General features: G+C 43.4%; 1 protein-coding gene across 1 annotated transcript; it reads left to right on the forward strand.

The window, feature by feature from the left end:
• Positions 1-1,119: 1,119 nt before the first annotated feature.
• On the forward strand, positions 1,120-23,877 carry TMIE (transmembrane inner ear). The gene is made up of 4 exons (XM_009475362.1): positions 1,120-1,194; positions 1,752-1,869; positions 18,908-19,057; positions 23,519-23,877. Exons 1-4 carry the CDS (start codon positions 1,120-1,122, stop codon positions 23,875-23,877), a joined length of 702 nt encoding a protein of 233 aa, XP_009473637.1.
• Positions 23,878-25,567: the final 1,690 nt, after the last annotated feature.

The following is a 25,567-nucleotide window of genomic DNA, read 5'->3' on the forward strand; positions in this document are numbered from 1 at the left end:
AGTCTAGTGCCATTTGAGATGTCCTACAGTATCTGACATGAGTATAGCAGCTGGCACATATGACACGGTGCAAGACCTGTGCCCTGCTGGGTGGGCAGATGGAGGATACTCCACAACACTTCAGACAAGACTAGATGCCTGTATTTAAGAGGTTGAATCCCACCCCCACTCACATCTTTAAAGCCAAGGAGCTATGAAACACCACCACAGAACTGCAGGTTACTGAAGTTTTAGAGGAGTCCTCCCCTCCAGAGGAGTATTCCCTGTGTAGAAAGGTGGGTTAAGGCAACAACAGAGTGCAGACATTCACAGCTTGGACACAAGCCCACACAGTTACATGCCTGAAGGAGCTCCACAGCAGGACAACTGGAGACAAGATTCACATCTTTTCTTGTAGCAGAGCCAGAGCCAACCCTGCCTGCAGGGCAGGTGAGCCAGCCTTGGCCAGGGCCATCTCTGCCCAGCAGACAAATCCTCTACCCCCATAGCAGCTCTAGTGGGGCCAAGGCAGAACAGACAAGTTACCTGGTCCCTTCCTGCACTGCTTCTTCAAGCAGCGGGGTAGCCATATGCTGTGGCACTCACTATGCAGTTAAAGAAGGTGGAAACCAAGTGTGTGCCATGCCCTAGCCCTCCTCTCAGGCGCTATGAAGTCTGAGCAGAGAAAAAGGGACCAATGAGGGGTCAGGAAGGGAACACGCACCAAGGAGGAGAACAGACCCAACATCTTTCAGCACCAAAACGCCAGTCTCAGCCAGGGAAGCAGCTGCCCCATTCTGCTGGCAGGTCTTACAATATATCATGAAAAGTAGAAAGAAACATCCAAAGGCCAGCATCAACTGCTATCTCACACACAATAACTTCTGTCCTGTTTGATCTAGCAGTTCTTCTGCAGTGTTTCTCCAGGGTTCAGGAGAAAGGCAGAAATTACTCTCCAGGCACCCAGAGCCTCCTTCTCCTGGAGGTCAGGCTGCTGGGGCCAACTGTGAGGTAGCACAACAAGGGCTGATCCCTGTCCAGTGGGAGCTGCTTTAAGCCAAGGCCCCTGCCTGAACTACAGCCTTGCCTGTGCCTGGCATGGGCTCCACTGACCCTTAAGCCTGCCCCATCACTACGGACATGTCTGGTGACCTGGGCTCTCCGCCTACCTTGGCTGCCAGCCTGGGCTTGGCCTGCTTCCCTTGTTTGGTCATGGTGGGATGGGGTCTTTCTGGTGAGACCCCTGCCCTGCTGTTTGTGTGGTCCCCCTCAGCTCCCCATCTTTATGGAGCAGCTGGCTCTCATTGCACCCTGACATTTGGCTCTTTTCCTCCTTCCCTTCTCATCTAGCCCTAGCAGAGCAGATACCACTGCAATGCAACTTGTGGAGAAGTCTTTACAAAAAAGAAAAAAAGCCATGTTGTACTTTGCAGCTGAGCCTTAAAAATATCTTTTAAAGATAGGAATACAAAATATAAGAAATTTCCTCCTGACCCCAGGAGGTGGACTCTTTAGAAAAAGTTGGGGCTTCAAGAAATAGCAGCAAAAAGATTTGCTTTGTAGTCACGAAAACTAGCAATACTTCAGATAAATTTCAAAATGGCAAAAGCTTTAGATACAGGCTCTTTAGTGAAGTCTCTGTTCCTCAAAGATTTCCAAATTGTTGGGAGGTCAGTAAACTGGGGTTCACCTTCTGACTGTTTTAGGGACCTTTGCAAATCTTAAACCACATTTCTCTTTTTTTTTTTTTTTTTTTCCTTCCTCTTTCCCAGGCCACCACAGAACCCCCAAAAAAGAAACCGGACCCTGTCACTTCGGAGACGGTGGTGATCTGGGGGCTGCGCCTGTGGCAGGTGATTGGTATCTTTGCCATCTTTGTCCTGGCAGTCAGTAAGTCGTAATTCTCTGCCTTGCACCAACCACAACACCACCCCAAGTAGGACCTGTTCCTGGAGGACTACAGACCAAATGGCCATGGAGCTCACAGGCTGAGGCTCTTTGGTCTCTGTCATCACAGGGCTACATGCAGGGTTTTTTTGCAGCAGAGAAAGGCAGGTGTAGTCTTTGAAGGAACCACAGATGAGCCACCATGGGTTCATCTTGTAACATCCTGAACAACAGGTCCTAGCTGGTGTCATCCTAGAGAGGAAGAGACACTATAGGGCTGTGCCACAGCTGGGACTGTTTTCAGGTGCAGTACCACATTCAGGCCCAAATGCATGTTATAGCCACGGTCCTGCCCTGTCACATAACCATAAAATCCATATGTGACCTCTTGTGGTGCTGTCCCACATGCTGAGGTAAGAAGCCTCAAGAGGTCTGCAGTCACACCTAGATCTGGCATTAAGGTCCCTAACTCCTGTTCTGGGTGCCAAGACTTCCACTTCATTTTAGCAGGGCTTTCAGGACTTAAAAATCTCCCTTTTTTTGGACCCAGGCACTAGCAAGCCACGGGCTCAGACCTGGTGACTGCAGTGGAATGGGATCAGACACTCTTCCACCACACTGTGAGGATCTATCTGGGTATGGCCAATTCCCCACCTGAGCGTCTTCATCCAGCTTCATCCCCTTGCAGCTCAGTCTCTGGGAAGAGTGTAAGCCAGCTTCGCTGTGCATTGCAAACTACTATCATGAGCTTCCTTACAAGAATATTACTTAGGACACTGTCATAACCCCATCAAAATTCAAAGGAAGGATCTTCTGCTCTCTCCTTGAGCCTTCTTCATACAAAAAAAAAAAAAAATAGATTAGTTTGATATGAGTCAAATGTGATAAATCCATTTCTTTCCCATCTTATCGTTACTCTCTAGACTTTTGCAAAGTGTATAATTAATGCATTTCTTCCAGCAAACAAAGTTACACTGACTCATCTACAATTCCCTTGAACCTCCTCTTTTTCCTGTTAAGGACAGGTGAGCAGAGGGACAGAGCCTGTCCTCAGTCCCTGAAGGTAAATCCCATCAACTCAGAGATCACCTCAGATTCTTAACCACTCCAGGAACGACATCACTCAGCCGTACGGACTTAGACACATCTAAATCTTCTATGCATTTTTTACCATTCTTTTCTCATTCTGGCTTGTGACCCTAATTGCTTGTTAAAATTTATTTTGTAAGTGGAGCAATGAAGCATTTTAAAGTGACTAAAGGAAGGTCTTGAGTACCCTAGCCTTCTGCATCATTTCTGCTCTCATTACTCATAAGTGATGAGCATGCTTCAAAACAGAGTGGCCACATGCAAGCTCCTGGCAAGGACCAGACACAGGCAGTGCCAACCCTGACCTACAAGCAGCCGTTGTTTAGGAGAACATGGGTTTGCTGGGGCAGCTCTAAAAAACTAGTATTGCAGACCACTGATTTCTAGTGCTTCCTGTTACTTTTTAATTTGCTGCTAAACCTGCATCTAGATGTAGCCTTAATCTAATCAAAGAGCAGAGCACAGCAATCTGTGTGTTGTTGTCTCTGCTGATATTGGGGGAATCAAGTCACTTCTTGTTGCCACAGCCCCCTCTTCGGCTGCTGCGGGTAGCCTGTATCAGTCCTTCCCTGATAGCCTTCCTATTATGTTCCCATGCTCTGTTTAAACCAAGCATTCCTATTTTCAAAGCAAGTACAAGAATTTTCCTCTGTTTTCTTTTCCCCTCATTGCTCTTTCTGGGCAAACACCGCACCCTACACCCAAAGTCTGAGGGATAACTATTCCTACTGCTTGCCTACTCTCCATCAATAAAGCTTATGTTAATTCACCACATGCCACAACACCCTTTGCAAACAATCACTAGACTCTTCAGAGAGCAAAGTAAACATGGCCAAGTATTTAACCCTAGTGACCCCATACATCATGTGAAATAGGCATCAAAATTAACAGCAGGAGCTTTAGAATGCAAGTAGACTGGTGAAGCAGTTTATTTAACTGTGTTTTCTTGGTTTGGGGGCATTCAATTGTAAAGAGATTTTTGCCCAGTAGGTCTAATTGTTTTGTTGGTCGTTAAAAACTAGCTCTGATAATACCAGGTTATTTAGGGTTACAAGCATAGAAAGTCTTCCATGCTGGCAAATCAACACATCAGGTGGTGCACTACTTGCAGAAAAGAAACTAAGGGGTTTTTTGTTACCTAAAAATACCAGTAGCAAGAAGCGAATGCCCATGAAAGTTTCCTCATCTAGTGACAGCCCAGAAATGAAATGCATTACGGAAAACAATATGCAAAGAAAGTTACTGCCTACGTCTTGTAAGTGCTGAAAGCAGCGAATGATGAGAAACTAAAATACTTTTAAGGATCTGTGTTTAGACAAGCAAACAAATAGGTTATGTGCAATTCAATAAAGTAACATCTGCTTTAAGGTTTGAGTTCGCACTAACACACACAGGTAGTTCAACAAAATCAGACTATTATGTCAGCCTGCTACAAATACATTACTGGAGAGGTAGGAAAGTATTTGCTAGGAGATCACAGGGTTTTGGCTTGCTGAGTCTCAGAGCGATAAATAGATTCGGTGCATCACTATATGGAATGGAGGCAGTTTAGGGCTCTACTGCTCTGTTACAGCCTTTTTGTTTGAAGGAGCTTTCTTTCAGTGAGTAGAGGGGATTTGAAAGCAACCATACCAGCTCAGTCAGCTTTATGAAAACAAGTATTTGGTGAAGACAGCAACTATTAACTAAATCTGTGATCCAAGACAAAATAAGGCAGGTTCAAACTTAATGACATTAGAATAACTGAATCATACAGTCAGTTCTCACCAATTTCTTGTATCTTGCTCCAGCAACATCGTCCTCCTTTGCTTTGCGATCCCCAAAGCACTGATGGTTCCCCAGCTTTACCAGCAAAGCTTTAACTCTCAGGAGCAGACGCAGGTTTTTCTGTGATTAAGCTTTTGGAGGCTGCCTTGGTATCAGTCCAGAAAGCTAGGCAATATTCTACTTTTCTAATGGGACAAGAGCTGGAGAAGAGCTTTAGTATGGCTTCCTTTTCCTGGTTCCAGGAGCACCTTCCCAGTCAGAGCAAGAGGGTAACCCAGCCCCCTAACAGCACTACCCCTCCGCACTAGGAGACAGCAGAGCATCCTTTCCAGGGCTTCTCAGGGCCTGCACGTAATCCCATTAGCTTACCATCTCCTCTTGTTATTAAGGCGTGTCTGCTTTGTCATGTGTCTGCTTTGTCATGTGAATTCAGGTAAGGAGTAAATGAGGATAAGGAAAGGAATTGAGATGCTTTTAAAGTTAATGCCCCTAGCTGCCTCCCTGTGGGTGATTGTGGAGCGCTTGAATTGAATGCCTTTCAGTTGAAATGGAAACAGAAAATAGTTGCCACAGAAAGGTATGGTCCCAGATATGCATGATAATCGCTAAGAGCAGCCACGGGACCAAACTAGAGCTACTCCAGAGTACCCCCACCCCTGAAATGCACCAAGTGGGGATGGCAGATCCTCCACGCTCTTCCACAGCACAAACTCGCTCCCGCTGAGCAACAGAACTTGCAAATATAGCTATGATCTAGGTGTGGTTTCCAACTCTTGCTCTTAGCAACTTCCACAAGATGGCATCATCACATAATAAAAGGCAGGGAAAACAGCCAAATCTAACACTCTCTTACCTTTCCTTATTTAATGAAAAGAATTTAAAAAAAAATATATTAAAAAAATGACATAAAAGCATCTTACATATCAACACATACCACTGAAATGGGCAAAAAGTCTCTAGGGAGATCTTCTAACTCATAAAAAGGTTTTTGGGTAGGTTACAAACCAAATGGGATGCCTTTTAGCTCTACCCAGCATAGACAAGAAGAGATGAAATGTTCGTACACTTGTTAGCAGAAGGCTTTTCTGACTCTCCTGCAGCAACTGATAGCTGGCTTTCTCATATGCCATATGAAAGCATCTCTCTGTTGGACCCGTCCATCTCCATCTTTTTCCTTTGTTTCTGCTCTGTGATAAGGTACATCACGAGAGGAAAAAAACTTTGGGAAAAAAGCAGCCCACAGTAGAAAATACAACTTTGTAGCACATGCAGAGCATCGTTCAGGTGACGCTGGAAGTATAACTCTCACAGGTGTTCTCAATCATTACACAATTCTTATTAATCTACTAAAATATCAGGAATGCCAAGTCTTTTTGCTGCAACTGGAGAAGGCACATAAGAGCTCATTTTTAAAGCAAGCACAGCCTCTACAGGGAAAAATCTGGAAAGAAAGGGAGGAAACAGAAAGTTTCTCCAGTACCACGCAGAGTAGATCAACTCACTGTTGCTCCTCTGCCCCCAAGATTTCAGCTCAGTCATTTTGTCCGTGGTTAAAGGAAACCTTCCTTTTTGGGTACTTGAATCAAGTAGAGCAAGCGTCCTGACAGTGTGCATTGAAATCCTTATCAGGGCTGCCTCTCAGCACCTGGCATAATTCAGCTACTCTGGATTGCTTCTCTGAATGCTGGTGGATAAGAAAAGAGACCCCTTACAGGCAGAAGCAAAGACAACAGTTGCATGTGTCCCCCTCTATCTTGGAGAGACTTTGATGAGACAACAACAGACAGCTGAGATGAGATAGCTGTCAGGAGGATTTGATTCACTCAGGAGCACTGCTCTCTGGTTTCTTGATCTGGCTTCTTCTTTTTTTTTTTTGTCCTGTGAAGCTGTAAATGGGGAACTGAGGCCCAACACTATGGCCCTCATAGGATGGGATTGAGTCATGACCTTGGAATCTTGCACAGCCTGTTTCATCCACAAAGACTGAGGACTTTGCACCAAAAGTACTGTCCTTTGCAAACTGCAGTGCTGTGATGGAGGAGGGGGTGGTCCTGATCCATCCCTGGGAGAGCCAGCAGCTGGCCCAAGGCTTGCCCAGTGTGCTCTCCATTGACTCACCCTTTTCTTTGGCATCACAACCACCATCAACATTTTTCATCAGCCTATGGGCTATTTATTTTCCTCTCTGGATGTTACTTTGCTTTCAAGGTCTGCGGGTTTCCTTGTTTATATGCACCCCCAGGTCTGTTGACAGCAGCCCCCTAGGGAGGATGCAGGCAACACCTCTTTGAGTAATGCCCCACTGATTTCTGCAGACACAATCCAACAGCTCGGTCTGGATTCAGGGCAAAATGCCTCGGGATCCCTGCTGGCATATCCCTCTGGAATGAAAAGAGGGCATGAAGAGGGCAACGGGAGTAGGGACAGTGCTGTGTAGAGGAAGCAATGACTCTTAGCTCCTGCCCAGAGTCCTCCTCTATCTATATCATGCCAGCTTGGTGTAGAGTGTCAGCCAGATGTATTTCAGGTACCACAGGCAGGGAGAAACACCTTTCTTTATCATCCTGTTTTGAATCTACTCTGTTGAATGGAGGAAGTGAGGGAGAAGGCGGGATGGAACTATAGCAGGGATGGGGTTGCAGCAGAGCTGTTACTGCATCCCACTGCAGTGTTCCAGGCAGGAGCTCATGCCTTGTGCTCAACTCAAAATGAAGACCAAGCTGGCTTTGGATGGTGCCAGTCGTCACGCCAGGAAACTGCTGAGCTGCCTAAGCTGGTGGTGACTTTAGACCACCTTGTCTCCATGAGTGGTGGACCTTTAATTCACTGTTTGGTGATGGTGTTTTAGTGGCACCAGAACAGCTCTGGGGCCATGGAAATAGGTTTACTCACTGCACGTCCTTACACGTAGTCTGCACCAGGTCTAGTACTACTGGGAAGTAAGGCTTACCTGGATGAGGAGTGACAAAGTAGTGGGCTAAAGCAGAAGCTGATTGCAAAAGTAGGAGGCTCAGTTCTGATTGCTTTTTCCCTATCTTTGTGTCCTTTTGCAAGGCCTACCAGAGGTGCTTTCCCATTCTCACCTATGCCAGTCAAATGGTAACACGTAGCCCCAGACATGAGCATCAGTAGTTTTTCTCCTGACATATAACCACAGACATGAAAGCCTGAAGAAGCAGGTCTGTCATCAGGAGCGATGCTTGGGAGTCATGAATGCAAAGCTTTTGCTTATCTGCCTGTGTAAACTGGGTGTCTTTCCCTTGAACCTGTCAAAGGTTCAAGAGGAGCATAAAATACTGTGAGAGTACAAGGGGGGGCCTCACACTGAACAAGCGTGTTCCCAGGAATCAAGTATTATTTAACAAGCACCAACAAAGCTCTTAAACATCTTGAATGCAATTAACTGAGTTTAATTTGAAGTGTTAGAGGTTTTATTTACCAGCTTGCTGTGGGTGTTGAAATATAAATGCCAGGCAAAAGATTTACACCATTAAATAACCATTACTTTTTGGATGGCAAATCTAACCAGATGTTTCCCTTAACACGTGGAATTTCCAGCGAGGCACAGATAATTTAGACTGGCTCAGGGATGCTTCACATGCAGCTTTCTGACAGAGGCTTTAGCATCTATCTTCAAACACTGCATCACCCGCAGCCCAGCATACAAGAAACACTCATCAGGGTGCACAGAATAGTATGTGCAGAGGTGGATATGAGGGGAGGAGTCCTCTATCACAGAAAGCATCACTTGGGACAAGGGATAGCTCTTATATGGAGACAATATGTTGAGCCCCTCTTTTGCCCTCAGCCCAAGTTCTCACATGGAAACCTCTTATCACACACGAGACATTTCTTTCTGTTGTAGAACTGTTCTGCACTCGTGTGCCTACAAAATAGCCAAAGCCCCCAAACTTATTGGCACCAGCATATGTAGCTCAAGCTGAGCAAAAAACAGGGTGCTTAAGAGAAAGTTAAGTGTCTTTTACAATGGAAGGACCATTTTTTATGTACTCCAATTAAGAACAAGTAAATATTCTTTCTTCCTGATTATTTTAATAAGAAATAACCTATGTCATTCTTGTTTTGTACAATAACGTTATCTTAAACTTCCATCATGCATGTTCTCTCTCACTCACACACGTGCACAGGCCCAAGGCTACTACAAAACTAGTTGTTGTGATCTCTATCGGCTAAAAAGCACTGGAGATGCCATTGCCTGAGGCTGGCTTCTCTTAAATGTGACAGCTATCAGGTCACATGGGGGGGCCCTGTCTGGAGTCTGCAAGAGGAAGAACTGGGATGTTGGACCACGGTGGGGCTCCAAAACAGCTCCTCTGTGTGGGTGTTCCCACCAGCTGGAAGCTTAACCTGCTTCTTCATCCTCCCTCCCACTCAGTGATAGTTGATGCTCAAGGCAACGGGGTGATGAAGTGCAGATTTGTGCACAGATGGACTCTGGCATCAGAGATGGGGACTGTGAGGAGAGGCTGCTTTGCTGTATGGCACAGTGCATGAAGTACAGGTGTGCTTGAGGTCTGCTTGGGACAAGCGAGTATCACTTGTGTATGGCTTTATGGATCTGAAAGTGAAAGTCAGATTTGCAGCCTTCCAGGGCAAACCCACTTGGTTAACTCTTCATGTTCCGATTTATTATGACTATTGTTATTTCAATAGACCATCATCTTTATAATTCCCACTTGCTCTTCAAATGCAATTTCATGCCTGACCCACCCTGTGCATTTTCTCTTCCCAGTGTGGAGACCAGGCACAAGCCATCATCTCGCACAAGATCCAGCTAACACCAAACAACAGGGATTTTGCAGATTCCCAGGGCAGGGTAAATAACAGCCCATATTCCTACTTCTCAGCTGGTGTAAATGAATGTAGGTAGCAGCCATATGTTCCTTGCAATTAATTATGGTTTGAAATCTGTGTGTATCCATAGGACTACATGAGGTCTGGGGGTAGACAGGTCTGAGCTGAACAGGCTAGATCCAAATCTGGTTTTGATCTTCCCAAGTCACAAGATTAGATGTGGGCGTTGGGATCTTGGGTATTGTTGCTAGCTCTAGTTTGACCGAAAAGACAGGCCCAGCTTATTGACTATTTTTTTAATAAACAGCTGACAAGAAGTATTTCTCCTTGTTATGGAACAATCAACCTTAGATCTTGCCTCACACAGTTGCAGTGTTGGCTCCTCCTTGTGACAGTTCCTCTCCTTGCATGGAGGCAATGGAGAGGGTTCAGTCCCAAACCTTTCACCCCTTGGGATGGTTAAATCCACCCCTGCTCCCAGCCTTTAAGGTGGGATGGTAGGGAAAGAAGGTTAGAGAGCTCCACCTTAGCCTCAGGAGCTATTGCACCAGGCATAAAAGACCCCAATAAAGAGACAGAAAGCATAAGCAATCAGGAGCTTTTTTTTTTAATTAGGATTTGTGTTAATTAATAGCTCAGAATCCCAGCCAAAACCTCTGATACGGACTTTGTCACTATGACTCATCTCACCTATCTAGAGATGCTTTCAGGGTAGGCATCTAGAGGTGACCAGGTGAGAGAACAAGTGGAAATAATTGATCTGTTTGCTTTAGATGTCTACCTAAGGATGAGATGACCTGTGTCTTCAAGTGCCCTGTCTGGATCTACAGGGATCCTTCAGGGATCTCCCAGTGACTACCTGCTTCTTTTTGTCCGAGACAGCATTTCCTAGCTCAGAACTAGAGTTAGTTAGAACTTTGCACAGATCAAAATTTCCTAAGAAAACGCTTGTTCTGATGAGAGGTCCAACCTTAACCCATATTTTTCACTGCTGAGCTCAGAATAAATACAAAGTGGCTGCTGTTAAAGCTGTCCTCCTTGCCAGTAGACAGGAGAATAGAAAAATCAAAAAAAAAAAAAAAGAGGTGGAAGGAGCCATGCAGAGAGTTGGCTGAATCCGTTCAAACAAAATGCGGTGAATGACAGCAGAAGCAAGGATCTACGGTTAGGAGAAAAGAATATAGACCTCATCTACAGAATAAACAAACATTCAGTGACTAAATGATAATTAGTAAAATTTAGTAACTATTACCAGAGCAAAGCAATCAGTTAAGCAACACAGTTCAGGGTAATCATAGAATCGTTAAGGTTGGAAAAGACCCTTAAGATCATCGAGTCCAACCGTTAACCTAACACTGCCAAGTCGACCACTAAACCATGTCCCTAAGCACCACGTCTACCTGTCTACCTCCAGGGATGGAGACTCAACCACTTCCCTGGGCAGCCTGTTCCAATGCCTGACTACCCTTTCGGTGAAGAAGTTTTTTCTAGTATCCAATCTTAACTTCCCCTGGCGCAGCTTAAGGCCATTTCCTTTTGTCTTACCACTTGTTACTAGGGAGAAGAGGCAAACCCCCACCTCGCTACAGCCTCCTTTCAGGCAGTTGTAGAGAGCAATAAGGGCTCCCCTCAGCCTGCTTTTCTCCAGGCTGAACACCCCCAGTTCCCTCAGCTGCTCCTCATAAGACTTGTGCTCCAGACCCTTCACCAACTTCGTTGCCCTTCTCTGGAGACGCTCCAGCACCTCAATGTCCTTCTTGGAGTGAGGGGCCCAAAACTGAGCAGAGTACTCAAGGTGCGGCCTCACCAGTGCCCAGTACAGGGGCACCATCACCTCCCTGGTCCTGCTGGCCACACTACTCCTGATACAAGCCAGGATGCCACTGGCCCTCTTGGCCACCTGGGCACACTGCTGGCTCATGTTCAGGCAGCTGTCAATGCTGCAGTAAAAAGTTATTTGAATGTATTAGTGTGGGTTAGTGAGAGGTAGGAAGGTTTTTTGACCTCTGTGCTGTTCTGGTGAGATGCTTGTGCCTACGTTTGAAAACAAATGCTGAAACAAAAGAGGCTTGCAGGAAAAAAAAAAAAAAAGACCCAAAAATCCTCACCTCTGTTTGATGCCTGGAGAAAGGTCTTCAAACAAGAGTCTCACTGAACGCACTTTGTTTAGCTTGTTGGAAAAAAGATCAAAAGACCACTTGATTGCAGCACTGAAGCACTTCAAAAAGAAGGAAAGAAAAAAAAAGGCTATTAAAAGTCCTTTCAGTCTAGTGCATAGAAGCAAAATCAGAATCTGGAAATTAAAACCAGATCAATTCAAATGAGAATTTGAGAAATAAATGTAGCACAGAGGGTGATTAAACATTGCTGTGCTCTCCATCCCTGAAAAGCTCTCCCCAGAATAAGGTGGGATTCAATCCAACACAAGTTATTTCACTCAGGCAGTAATTAAACATAATAACCTGCGGTGTGCAGAGGGGTCAGATGATGTGATGTAATGGTGTGGACAGACCCTCATTCCCAGACACCAGGAAAATATCACATATAGACACGTAGTTAAGCCTGATGGCTGAGCAAATACTGGAGTGGCCCTGACCCCTTGCAGCAGTTCTTTCAGCTTATCCTCAGGACGTTTTGCAAAGATGGACATATTTAAAAACGTGTTTTGATTGAAGTCGTATTGGCACAACTATTGGGACTACAATCTAGATCTCTTCATTCTTTGGCTCCTATTTTTGCTTTCTAGGAAATTAGTACATTAATCCAAGTACTAGATTTCCATTGAAAGAACAACCATAGAGTGGGATAAAATACAGGACTGAGAAGGATCTTGCGAGTGCATCTAATTAATCTCCAACCTGGACTTTAAATCTGTCATTTTTACCATCTATGTCTCTCTGTTTTGCAAAAGAAAGCAGATCCTGAATACCCATTGCCGCAAGCTGATCCCAAGCCTGAGCCGCAGCCAGGATGCGGTTACGTGCCCCATAGATGGTTGTACACCCTTTAGAGGGAAAGCCTCCTTCTTCTGCAGCTCAGAAACCTCTTCTGAGGCAGTAGTATCTCAGCAATAGCTCTAGTAGCAGCAGTGGCATCTTTAAATGAGGTGGTTCAGGCACCAGCAACAGCATCATCTCAGCATCTGAGCACTCAGGGTGGACCAGTCCTACAAGCAGCCACCCAAGCACTAACTTCTTAAGAGTTTCGTAGCCCTCCCTGATCATTGCATTATCCCAATTGGCCAGTTATTTACACTGCTGTGAGTAGCTTGAACAGGCAAGATATGCCAACTCTTTCCTTAAAGCATCATAATCATATAGTAAGGAATTCTCCAGGCTTTTCAAAGAGCATTTAAACACAAGTGCTGCAGTTAACTTGCCATTGAATACATCTGCATTAATTGCTTGCATTATTAACAATGGAATGGCTGCCTAATTAACTCAGAGCAGCACAGGCTACTTTGCTAAATGTTAATTAAATGCTTCATTGGCAGACTGTATTTTTTCAGCTTCAGAAGGAACAAACCTACTGTGTATTGCAGCCAATTTCCATTCAATTTATAAAACTATTCAGTTCTCAATCATAGCTCTGCTGAAATATTACACCAAGCAGTCTCTGGAGAAGATATTTCATTTACATCTTTCCCAGCTCCTAGGAGAACCAAGTTGTATTGTTTCCTTCTTTTTGTTTGTTTTTTGGTTTTGTTTTTTTTTTTTTAATATTTATTATCCAGCTAAACTAGAAGCAACTGTGTTACGGTTGATAAGCTAAACTCACTTAAGTGAAAAGAAAAAAGAGACCATGAACAGAGTGACTTGGCCACATGGATATTTAGTTCAAATCAATAGAGCTCCTTTCATGGTCTTTTGCGTATGTTCTTAGCTTGCTTCAGTTATGAAACAAAACATTTTAGTTTAAGCCAGTGGGAGTAAACACACAGCCATTATTTAGTCACAAGCATCTTATTGTTTATGGTAGCAATTATGTATTTAATATTTTCTCTGTTAGTGTACTTCAGATTTGGGGGCCATTTCTCAGCTCCTCCAACCTCAATAGTATTGGATATGAATATTAGGAAGACATTGCCCCCTGTAAAAATAATGGAAACATGCTAAAAATCCAGAAAACAACAAGCCTCAGAGTCCTCATTAGTTCCCAAGGCAGTGATTTTTAGTATATCCTGAAGAATGAAAATATATCACTTAGAATACCGCTTTTGTCATCACAGATAGCGAAAAGTTGACTCCTTTAAAATACCCATTTCATAAAGGACCAGCAGGTATTTGTTTCCTTCTGGAAAAATTACGTTTCACATGATCAGCCTGGCAGAAGCAATGAAAAATTATTTGATACATTGTCAGCTTGAATCTTCAGTGTGGAAAGGGAATACCACGTGCAGGCCCAGACCTGACTTTTTAATTTAAAACAGAAACATTCCTTCAGAATAGGTGGCTGAATTCAACCGTGTATGTCAGGTAACTGAATATGAAAAAAAATATAGGTAAGAAAATGATTTTTAGAAGCCAAACAGCAAAGCAATCCACAGCATGTTATTGAAAAAGAAAAAGCTCATATTTTATATGTGCAGTTAATGGAAGATGCTTATTTTCACAGTATCACAAGGCCATATATTATTAATACAGAAAAGCTGAGAAAACGGAGAGAATTGAAAATGACTCCACTACATTTTGTCACACAGGAAGTTTCTTTTTCTGCTTTGTGTAGTTTGATAGCAAAGAAACCATAAATAATGTCACCATTGCAAGCCTTGATGGTGAATATTTTCATGGACCTTCCATGGTGCTGACGGGGCACTGATACATCTTATGGAGATTGCTTTAAGCTCACCGTAGCATCAGACAGGCAATAGGTTACTCAGACTGCATTTTAGAAGTCTTCTCAACAATTAAAATGAAAGCTGCGATCCTGGAAAGGAGAAGGAGACACACAGCATGAAAAAAAAGGGACTAAATATTGCTTGATAGATGTGTGATTAAAGCATTCACCTGGGGAACAAGAGAATTGATTAATGTTTAATATAAAACAGACATTCAAGGCTTGAAGTCAGGTCATCCACCTGCCAAAAGAAAAGCATAATAACAAATTCTCAAGTTACATCCAAGCTAATTGGTCCCCCAAATACTTCATCCTATGGACCCAGAATCAAAAGTGATCAAGTTATCACTATTCAACTGAGTTGCAATTAATATTCCTACACATATTCATATACCAAACAAAAACCTTTAGTTTAAGCTACTTTCATTGTATATATAATCCTCATGGAGGTTTTTAGTGTTGGGTTTTTTTATGTTGTAATTCTTCTACCCTGAGAACATGGGCCTATCAGTTAATGTGCTCAGCTGATGCTCTGTCACATACTAAGCTTTTGTAAGAGTATTGCTTTGACGTTTAACTCTAATGGAAGAGAGTACAGTCCAATTCTTGATCTGTTATCTTACAGGAATGGGTATTTTTAAACAGTAATCCTCATTACCAAACATCCTCACATGATGGCTAAATGTAAATGGCATCAGACACAGCTAAGTCAATAGTGATGAAGCAGGTCTGAGGCGAAGCCAGGAAGTCATGTCCATGGGTCAGGGTCTGGGTCAATGGGACACATGACCAGGCATGGGCACAGCTACAGCATCCACTGCAGTGGACCTCCGGCAGGGGCTAGGCACGAGGGCATCGGCTTAAGAGTCACTCCAAGTGATGAAAAGGGCAGCCTCCACTAAGGCTTCTTCTAATTCCTCCTTTGAAGGCCACCAGCTGCATTACTTCTCTTCTGGCCCTGAACCCAGGCAGTCAAACCCTGGAAAGTGTAATGATGGTGAGGATGCTCTCAGAACCCTTACAGGCACGTTCAGTTTCCCAGGCTGTCTTCAGAACAAAAAAAATCTCTGCTCTTCCAGTGGAAAATAATATTAAGCTTGGTGTCAACAAAGGCCCAGGAAACACTACAAGTTACATTGCTTTCTGGTTCACTCGATGGCTTATCAGTGGAGCAAATATAATCTCACCGGTTTGAAGCAGGAAAAAACTTAAAGTAATGATGCTTAAATGATGCTTTAATGATGCTTAAACGATGCTAAGAAAGCTCCAAACTTCTAATATGCAATAAGCATTTCACTCAGGTTCCAAAGTATGAGAGTCACCTCTTCTAACTGAGGGAACCGTTCACACACCTAAATGCAGATCTCTGACATCATTTAGGAAGCCCTAAGGCACATTGTCCAGCCTCTGGCTCTCACTTTGGGGGTCACAGCTCTTCCACTGTCGTATGTCAGACTGCTCATTCCAAGCTCTTTTTGTAGTTAATGGGGAGAAAGGCAGCTGCAGAGAATGATTTATTTGGCATACCTTAAATTTCTGTTTTAAGATTAATCACCCTGTAGAGATGCTTCTTGCTCTCCACCAGTGATAAATAGAGCCTGGAGTGGCTGACACCATAATCTCTAGCTTTGGGACACATAAACCAGAGCAGATGAATTCCACCCACTCTGCCTCCTGTGTCTGACCTGGAGGGAAAAGCAAAGGTATCCAACAGGCAATAACTTCCCACTAGCAATGAAATGATCATTCCTGGCATCGGTTTCAGTGTCCTAAAGCTCCTGTACCAAAATCTTATTCACTGGCCTGTTCTTTCAAAAAGATAATGGCATTGAGTCCAATACTTAGCCCCGTGCATGGCCCGAGCCTCACACTGAGAACAGCTTGCAAGGGGGATGGAGATAGGAATAGTACTGTTTTATTTTCACATAAGCCTCTTGCTCCAGTGGCTGGTTATGAGTCATTTCACATCCCAAGACAACATAAGTCCCCAGTACCTCAGTGTAACGCTTTATCTGCATTAGAAAGTTAAACAGAGAGCCCAGCTCATGATTGTCATGTAGCAACTGCCATTTTTGTCCCTAGTAATTGAAAAGAAGTAGAAGTGCAAGAGAGACAACAACCCCTACTCCTTCCTGCAGGGCTAAGCCAACTACTGTGATATTGGCAGGCATTTTGTCCTTGACTTTCAAGGGCATTGGCTAAGCTCTTTGGGCTTCCCTTGAAAGCTGACAGTCTCACAGTTTATCAATCTCCAGGAAATACGGTGCTAGTTTTCCTGGCAAATTTTTCTCAAATGTGAGCAGAGGATTTTCTGGCTTAGCTAAATTCCAGAGTGTTTTTAGGAACACAATAGATCTTGATTTAAAAGTGGTTAGAGAAAAAGCACATACCCCATTCCCCCCAGTGAATTGTTTCCCTGCTTGCTGTCACTGTTAAAAAAGCATACTTATGTCTAGTCTGACCTTGCCTTGAGTCCTTGCCCAGCTACTGGGTAATTTTTTTTGTCGGCTAGCCTGAAAAGATCTGTGCCATCCATTGGTTGCGATGTAGCTGTAGGAGGCTCTGTGGGCAGGCACACAGTGAAACCCTGCTGCCCTGAACAGCAGGGCAGACCCAGCTGTGTGCTTTCCAGATGTGGTATGTTACCCACGTGCAAGCTGTCAATGCTGTGCTGCCAATCACACCATATGGGTACCTTGCTTTCCTTTTGTAAGACAAGTAAAAGCTCAATTACCCTCAGCTTGTTGCTGACCCTCATGGAAGAGCAAGGATAAAAGCATCTTGATTGCTTCCCCAATTACACATTATTACAATTTCATGTTGTTTTAGGCAATTCACTTCAGCTTCAGGTGTCTCGTCCTGTTGTGACATTTAGATGGCCCTGAGTGTGATTCCACTACAACAGCTCCGCAGCAAACTGTTTAAGAGTGATATTTTTGGCAGCAAAATTTAGCAAAGGGATAGAGGAGCTGCTACACTTTCCTTGGTAACATGTTCCTGGTTAACGTGATCCCTCTTTACTTAGGAGAGGCTGTACAGGTACAGGACAAATTTCTAGGGAGTAAAATTTACACCAGCAAATGGTCTGCATCATGTGTTGTGAAGGCTGTCTGCAAAATGGTTTTACTCCTGGTGAATGAGAAATGGTCATACTTGGAAGCAAACATACAGATTATTTCTCTCATTTCCTTGGATTAGTCTCAAAGGTCTAGTACATTGCTCATGGTGATATAAAGCCAGAGGAGATTACCTGACTTTTGAAGTGTACAGAAAGTTGGATGCTTGCTCCTTTCTCATAGCGTTGATGTGTCATGGGGGAACTCCAGTTAAAATAAGAGCATGTAAAACTGATATACAATATCTTTCCAAGCACAAGGCTCTGCCTGCCTGCAGAACCCATTTCCATAAGGTATATAAACAAGGTTAACAACTTAGGTAGGTTGGAAATTTGACCTTTTATTTAGAATAGAAGAATCCCTCAAACTATTTTAAAGATGCCAACAAAAAAGCAACTCAAAAGTTCATGCAGACCATGAGATCTCATGCTTCTTGACATGTGTTTATGACCTATGGGCCAACTAATTTTATGATTACCTGTTTCCAAGTTTCATTGATCTTTTCCCTGAAGTTGCTGCTTTGTTGTTGTCAGAAGTAGTACATGGATGAACCAATGATCTGCTCAAGCCTGTGAATTCCTAGTCTAAGAAACCAACCAATAGTGATTTCATTGAAGTGAATTGTCTGAATCATGAGGATATTTGCAGATGGAAATTCTGAAATAAAGTATAGGTTTAAACATGAAGGAAAAATATTTCTTACTAGGAGTAAAAGCATCATCTGCATCCTTAACTCATGTAAAGAAGCCTAGCTCACGGAAAGAAGCATGATGGAATAGTAAGAGCATGACAGGGGGATTTAGGAGATCTGGGTTCAATTCTTGGCTTGCGCTAAATGGATTTGGATGAAAGTCAGGTAAGGCATATATTGAGCTCTTGTGGATCTATTTTGAAGGTTTTACAGCATTTCCATACCAAACTCCTCATTGCTTTCTTCAGCTGGAGGTCCACAGCCCCAGCATCTACGTACCACAAAAATGAATGGTTAAAACATGTTGTCAGGAACCTCTAGCAGTAACACACTGTTGAAGGGTGACAGTACATCTTAAATGCTGCTGTCATTTCCAAAGAGATAATGAATTTAAGTTGTTGATGCTCTGGTGCTCAGAAAAACTGGTGGCATATATAGTTTAAGGCAATGGTTTGCATTGGGTTTGGTGGAAAGGAAATGCTCAGTCCTTTACCACATCTCAGCTAATTCTTTATTTTCAGGTAAATCAATTGCTTTAGACTGTGTGACCATATCCCTCAGGCAGGCATTTCCACTGATGTAACTGGCTACATGTTCCCACAGGAAGAAACTCTTCTGAAATTAATTTTTCTTCCTGCTGTCTCCCCACTGTAAATGGGCCAGCCTGTACTAGACAGAGATCTGCTGACGAAACTGAAAACTCTTGCTTCCCTCTCTCTTTTCCCAGTTATCACACTCTGCTGTATCTTCAAGTGCCGGATTCCCCGAACAAAGAAAGAGATTGAGGCACGATATGCTCAACGGCAAGCAGCCAAGACATATGCAGACAAACTGGAGACTGTGCCACCTCTCAACGAGCTGACAGAGATCCCTGGAGGTACTTTCCATGCCCACGCCTACACGTGAAACCCATCTGTTCCTTTGGGCTTGCTTTCTGTATGCAGGAATGCAAAGGGCTAGGTCCTCCCTTAGTGTAAATTAGTGTGGCTTCTTGGGCACAACCATTAAGATACTGCCATGACTTGGTAAACACCTCCCATTCGCATGCACTAAACCTGCAGCATTTGTGGCAGCAGGCATGGTCATTTAGATGAAAGGGACAGTTTCTCCATTGGTACAAGTCAGGGTCATTCCTTTGAAGTTCATGTTTAAAATGTCCAGAGAGTGTGATTCATTTTCAGGGCCAGTTCCTGGGTTAGGGCGGGGGGCTGTCAGTAGGAAGAAAAAGAGTTGCTGGAGTTTCACCCATAAATGGCTTGCCCCATTTGGATGGCCAAGAGTATTTCTGTCACTGGTCTCTGCTCCTCACACTCATCTTTCCTGATTCTGTACCCTAGGCTCTACTGAAACTCTCCTAACTCTCTCTGGTCATGTCCAGTCCAGACCTCTCAACTCCCTGCCTGTGGTGAAAGAAGAAGATGAAATGGCCCTGCAAGGAAATTAGGGGACTGCCTTCCTGTCTGTCTGTCTATGGCTTCTCTTTTCTGATGAGATCCATCATACCTTGGACTCTCTGCTTCTCAGTTCCCTTTCTGCGTTTCACCTATGTTTTCTCAATACCTTTTTATGATTTTTTTTTTCTCTTTCCTGTGTCTCTGCAAGCCCTGTGGTCTGTAGCTTCATGGAAACTGGGAGTTTCCTCGACTCAAAATGTGATGCTTCAGTCCATGAAACTGGTGAAAGAAGCAGATAACATGATTGTAGAAATTTAGTCCTACACCAGCAAAATACAGAACTAAGTGCTTAACAGTAGGAATTTGCACATACCTCAGTATTTCAGAGGTGTTCAGACATCTGACTATGCCTGTACTATAAACTGAGGATGGCCAGACCACTCTCTGGAGCTCAACCCAACTGGCATGAATAAGCCCTTGTCCATACAGTTAAATTCTCTTAACCTAGTTTAAAGTCAAAGGTCATCCAAAAGTCTAGTTAATGCGCTCTTACATGGACAAGCAATCACACATGGAAGTGCTTGGTATTGTATCCTTCGACTTCCTGCCCAAAAGACCAAATTCTGACTCTGTAAGGACCAGCTATCAGTAGATCCCAGAGGGTGTGAAGGATCATGCCTGTAGATAGCAGAAGGCCAAATTCACTCATGTGCTGCTGCATCCTCTTCCTGCCTAGCTGTTACTTCTGGAAAACCAATAAATTAAGGATGAGAATATCCAGAAAGGGTATTTGGGCAGCAGAATGGCCGCTTCACTCAGAATGCTAATAAAATTTGATCTCCTGTAAGCAGCCTTTACATCCCACAAACTCCATCCAAAGGCTGGCTATTTTGGTGTAGATTTAATCAGACCATGGTAAATTATTGCAGCATGAACTCACAAATAAATTACCACAAGCAAGCAATTTATGGGAAGTCAGCTGCACCATAAAGACTACCTAAACTTTTATCCAGTTAAACGTGTAAGTTGAATAGTTGACCACCCTTTGACCTTTTGAGAATCCCAGAATTATGGTCCTGGCATGGTGCAGGGTAGGAGACTGGTGGATAACATATTGCTGAGTGGCTGCTGATGTCGGGTAATGGCTCATGAATACGTGTGCTCTGAAGCTCCTAGTCCTCTGGGGTCAGATATAAATCTGCCCAAGTTGCTCTGAAGTAACTGGTACTGGGGTGGGAGTCATCTAACCACAAGTACATTACTCACATCTATGGAGAAGTCTGCATCAGCGCTAGTTGACTCAACTTTATCCCTTTATTGATGGTGGAAAATAAAAAGGATGTGATTCCTTTCACGGTAGGGGAGGTGCTAAAGTGGAAGAGGTAAATTGTGCCTTAAAAATGCCTGTATGTCTCCAGTCTTGGGGACCCAAAAGGACTGACTCAGCTGTCAGCGCCTGAAGTGTTAGATGCAAAAGCTATGTGTGATCAAACCCACTGGTTTGCCCTCCTTCTGAGATTAGTATGCATCCTGTCCCCAAAAAAGTTTCACTACATGATTTAGGCATTACAACAGAAAGTATGCAAACTTTTGGGCTTCATCTCTGTGCTGTTATTTTCATCTGTACAGAGTGTGATGCTCTGCCATGTCGCCCCACTGACATTTGGCAACTGACTTTGATTTATACAGTCATGAAATACAATGTATGTATTTGTCAATTATTTATATACTTATACCGTGACAACCCCTGATAGACCCAGTCAAGGCCAGAGAGATGACTTGAGTGATTTTAATTACCGAGTGGCCATTAAATGCTTTAAAGATTTCTGTAAATGTCAAATGCTATTAATCATGAATATATTACAATGCGTAAATACTCTCATTTCTTGGCATTATTTTACCCTACTTCACATTTACTATGATGGAATATTCTAACTGCCAAATGGCTCTCCGTGCACTTTTTTGAGTGTCATATATGGCAAGCCCTTTTACTGGACATAAATAAAATGGACTTTAGGGTTCAGTGTATAAAATGTTATATACAAATTGATTCATTTGTGCTCTGTCTGCCAGTCTGCGGGAGAAGTACAAGCAGGACTTGGCCTTTGCTCTAGGTGGAGATGTACTGTCTGGATCCATGGCCTGGGAGATCTTCAAGTATTCTGATCTGAGGCTGCTCCAGCTGATATTTTTGGAAGTTCACCTGGTTCCTACCATATTTGTCCAGGAAGCAGACAATGTGTTTTTGTTTTTTTTTTTTATTCTTCCTTCTCCTTTTTTTTTTATATGAGATGTCAGGATTTCCCCTGAGGTTGTAAGAAAGAGTCTGTATTGTTCTACTCCCATTTGAATGTATAAATGAATTGCCAGTTCCCAGGGTCAAAGGATGATATTTTATTTTAGTGTGCATGCTGAAGCAATATTTTAGGTAAATAGAACAAATTCAGGTTTGATTCACACCAGTAATACATTGCTGCAATTTGAAAGTGACACTACAGACACCCATAGCAATGGGAGGTTTGGGGCTACTTAAACAGATTGGAGTCCCATGGCTCCAGGTAAGGGTTGAGACATCTCACCAAAGGCCCATACCAAGTTACCTCCTAAGCCAGTTCACTGTCATCTTTCCTTAGCCTATGACAAATGTGAAATTATTTGACTTAGCCTAGGTGCTAGCAGAAGAAAGCTAAACAGTGACTAATCATCCTCTGCTTGCTGAGGTCACTCCCAGGTCATTGCTACATCTTGGCTGATTTTAATTATTAAGTTGTGTTAACATGGTTATCTATTTACTTTTCTGAGTCCTATATTGGGGATTTTCAGAGAAGGAGGTCATGGGAAACTTAACACATTTTCACTTGTTTTTGCAAAACTTTGTACTCTGCTGGTCTTGAGCAAAGGAAAAACTTTCCATAAGAAATACATGAAATATGATCCATGTTTAAGTGTCAAGTTGCAGCTTGAGATGAGAGTTCAGTGCATCAAGCTCTAAGGTCAGAAATACTTTTGAGAAAATGAACCACTTCTAGTAGAAAAAAAATAAGAAAGATGAGGAAAAGTTTTCTGCTACCAAATCCTTTGTCAGAATAATTAAAGTCTGCAGACCCAGTGTGATACTTATGACTCTTCTCACCTGAAATGTGGGCAATGAATCCAAGATATTCCTAAGTAAAAATATTTCAGAAGTAAAGATATTATAAGCTTCCTGTAACTAATATGGCTTGTGTGTTAAAACATACCAAAACAGAGCTTACTATGCACTAGAGTTCATTGCTATATGCCCATGGTATGTTGTTGCCATTAATTACAGTGGTACAGGTAGGAAGCCAGTCCCATGGTGGCTGGATGGGGACGGGACATAAGCTAAGCCTACTTTGTAGTCCTGTGCTGGGCAAGCCATCTTCTGCTTGTCTGTCTCTGAGAGCAAAGGTCCCCAGCAGAATCCCTCCTGTCCACTCTCAGCTGCAGGAGACATACCCCATACAGGAAAACAAAGAATTAGAAAAGCCAAGCACCCAAAAAAAACCCAAACCAAAAACAACCAACAAACCCAAGCCAGGTCTGTACTGATTTGCATGAAAGATGTTTCTGTTCCTTCTTGTGGAAGAACAACTCCACATTGAATGTCATTATTGGGAAATGCTTATGGCCCATGCTTATAATGTTCATGGATCAGTTCCTACCAACAGGAGCCGTTTCCTCCAATAGATACACAACTCAGCTCTTGAAATTACCAGTTCTGCTTTATCCCATTCGTCTATTTTCTCAAAATAAAGACACGAAAACCTGGTAGTGAGGAAGACAGCTGTACAGACAAAGCCCCAGCAGAAGTATTTTCCCTTTGTCCAAGATTTGCCAGCAGGGAGCAGGAGTAGCCCTCTTCCTGGCTAGTGTCAACCCAAGTTAACTGCTTTCCTGTTTTCTTTTTCCATTCTTGCGTACAGCTCAGGCTGCAGAAGAAAAAAAAGAAGAAGTTCCCACTGTATCTGGAAAAGTGGACAAGGTTCAGGGTAAGAAAGATGGATCCAAAGGCTCCAAGAAGAAGAATGGTGAAAAGAACCAGAAAGAAGGATCCAAGAAAGAAGGATCCAAGAAAGAAGGGAAGGATGGGACCAAAAAGAAAGAAGGAGAAAAGGGTGAAAAAGGAGAAAAGGGAGGAAAGGGGGGAAAGGACACTACTGACAAGAAACAAGGTGGTGGAAAGAAAGGTGAAAAAGAAGGTGAAGCAATAAAATCAGGAGGAAGCACCAAAACTAATGGCAAGGCTGGTGGGAATGCCAAAGCCCCAGCAAAGAAGAAGTGACCTTGCTAAAAGACAGTGCTGGCAGTCTTTCAGGGAGGACACTTTCAAATTGCTGTGGGTAGAGCACTGGGAGCAGATAGGACATGCTGTCTCCATATACTCAGGCTGTTGAGTGCCACTGGATGTATGGATTTATTACCTTTTGAAGACCAAGTCACTGGTTTTTTGTCCACCAAAGAAAACCTGGCCATTTGGCTAGACAGGATCTTGTAAATAAAATGCACTGTGCAGAGCTACATGATAACAACAGTTGGAACCAAACTGCAACCTGAAGTGAGAATCGGGACTTTGGATAAGCATGGAAATGCACAGAGATGAAGATCTAAACTAATGGAAGGACATGATTCATGTAAAATTTGTTCTTCTTGAGAACCTTAAGGAGTTAGATAAATATTTACGAGCACTCATCTCCCCCTAAACAGGACTTGCATGTGGGTAATTTTAGGGATTAAGTAAATTGTGGATGCTAAACCCCAAAGAATGGAGTTTTCTAAGTGATAGCTCATGTGGTTTCTGAGAGGTGGCTTGGACACATGGGAGAAAGCTTTCCTTCCTTCTCAGATGCCTCTTTCTCTGGACTGCTGAAGGAAATACAAAGAACTGCATATCTCCCAGAAGATTTATCCACCTTTTCTCTTTTCTGATGAAAGACGTATAAATCAAGCTGTAGGAGGATGTGCACAGAATAAAAAAAAAAGCAGACTGCATCTGTGCTGCTGTAGGCAGTAGCTGTCCTCAGTTCATCATTCCTTCAGGAAAGGCAGCAGATGACAAGAGCCCGCTGGGACGAAGGGGATGTGAAGATGCTCAGTGTGTTGCAGCAGAAAGTCAGGGTCTCAGGGGAGCAGGGCTGAATGTGTTCATGTCTTTGCTCACTACCTGAGCAGTTTTGAAACCAGGGGGTTTGCTACACTTTTATGTGGCTGCTATTCCTCTCACCTCCTGGAAAATTTTGAAGAGTAGTTTTATCAGGAGCAGCTTTTTCCCAAGTGTGTTTTGTAAATATTTCAGCAATTTATGCCTTAACAGCCATGGGGTATTTAGCTAAAAAGCTAACGGGGGATAGTTTGCAAACTATCATGAGGACTAAAGCTCTACCTATTGTCTCTGCTGGATACACCATTTCTGAGCATGGCGTTGTCTACTCCATGGGGCAAGGAGGGAGTTATCTCCAGTAGCTTATTTGCCTCAGGCCCCATGAGTTAGATTTTTATTAATCCAACTGCTTTCTATACACCCTGTGGTTTCAACACAGAGAACTGATCTGTCACTGCAAAGACATTTCTCATTTGTCCCACTTTTCCTTTCCCCTCTCTTCTCTCCTACCCAACCCATCCTGGTAGAAAATGAACCCAGCAAAAAGAAGAGCATGTTCCACTGTGTTAATGGGGTCAGTCAGCTCATGAAAGTCCCCAAAAGCACCAGAGCTACTGAAGAGGTGGTGTAAGACTTGAGGAGAAAGGATGGGAAAGATATTCACAACCACAGAAATATTTACTAAGAGTGTGAATAGTGACAGTTCACTGCCTCCAGGTCTGATCTGCCATGCTAGAGGAGTACGGCCAGAAGTCAGGGTCAGAAATTCTGCCCCTATATGCAGACAAGTGGTTGGAGGACGTGGTTTAGTGGTGGACTTGGCAGTGTTAGGTTAACAGTTAGACTCGATGATCTTAAGGGTCTTTTCCAACCT

Source organism: Nipponia nippon, unplaced genomic scaffold (genome assembly GCF_047370975.1).
Source record: "Nipponia nippon isolate SJK-2023a ecotype South Korea unplaced genomic scaffold, ASM4737097v1 scaffold_1, whole genome shotgun sequence".
In the NCBI taxonomy this organism is placed as follows: Eukaryota; Metazoa; Chordata; class Aves; order Pelecaniformes; family Threskiornithidae; genus Nipponia; species Nipponia nippon.